Source organism: Bison bison, unplaced genomic scaffold, assembly GCF_000754665.1.
Source record: "Bison bison bison isolate TAMUID 2011002044 unplaced genomic scaffold, Bison_UMD1.0 scf7180017864254, whole genome shotgun sequence".
Lineage (NCBI taxonomy): Eukaryota > Metazoa > Chordata > Mammalia > Artiodactyla > Bovidae > Bison > Bison bison.
Window position 1 is genome coordinate 1,691,030 of NW_011494826.1, and position 650 is coordinate 1,691,679.

Consider the following 650-nt stretch of genomic DNA (forward strand, 5'->3'; position numbering starts at 1 on the left):
CCTGGAGCGCCACCGCCCGGGGCGCCCACCAGCCCGACAACACCGCGTTCACGCAGCAGCGCCTCCCCGCCTGGCACCCGCTGCTGTCGGCCAGCATCACGCTGCCGCTCTTCTTCTGCGCCGGCCTGGCCTTCATAGGGCTGGGCCTGGGCCTCTACTACTCCTCCAATGGCATCAAGGAGCTCGCGTATGACTACACCGGCGACTCGGGTACCGGCAACTGCTCGGTGTGCGCCATGGCCGGCCAGGGCCGCGCGCCGCCGCCCCCCTGCTCGTGCGCCTGGTACTTCTCGCTGCCGGAGCTCTTCCAGGGCCCGGTGTACCTCTACTACGAGCTGACGAACTTCTACCAGAACAACCGGCGCTACGGCGTGTCCCGCGACGACTCGCAGCTGAGCGGGCTGCCGAGCTCGCTGCGCCACCCGGTCAACGACGTGGCCCCCTACCAGTACGGCGCGGCCGGCCTGCCCATCGCGCCCTGCGGCGCCATCGCCAACAGCCTCTTCAACGACTCCTTCTCGCTGTGGCACCAGCGCCAGCCCAACGGGCCCTACGTCGAGGTGCCGCTCGACCGCACCGGCATCGCCTGGTGGACCGATTACCACGTCAAGTTCCGCAACCCGCCGCTGGTGAACGGCAGGCCGGCGCTG

At 70.2% G+C, this 650-nt stretch overlaps 1 protein-coding gene across 1 annotated transcript in view; it reads left to right on the forward strand.

Annotated features, from left to right (window-relative positions):
- Nucleotides 1–2: 2 nt before the first annotated feature.
- Nucleotides 3–650, forward strand: part of TMEM30B (transmembrane protein 30B) — a gene marked incomplete at its 5' end in the record, with an annotated part of 3,430 nt that continues 2,782 nt past the window's right edge. The window contains one exon of the mRNA XM_010847762.1: nucleotides 3–649. Within this exon, the coding sequence (XP_010846064.1) occupies nucleotides 3–649 (647 nt within the window). The remainder of the gene's footprint in view (nucleotide 650) is intronic.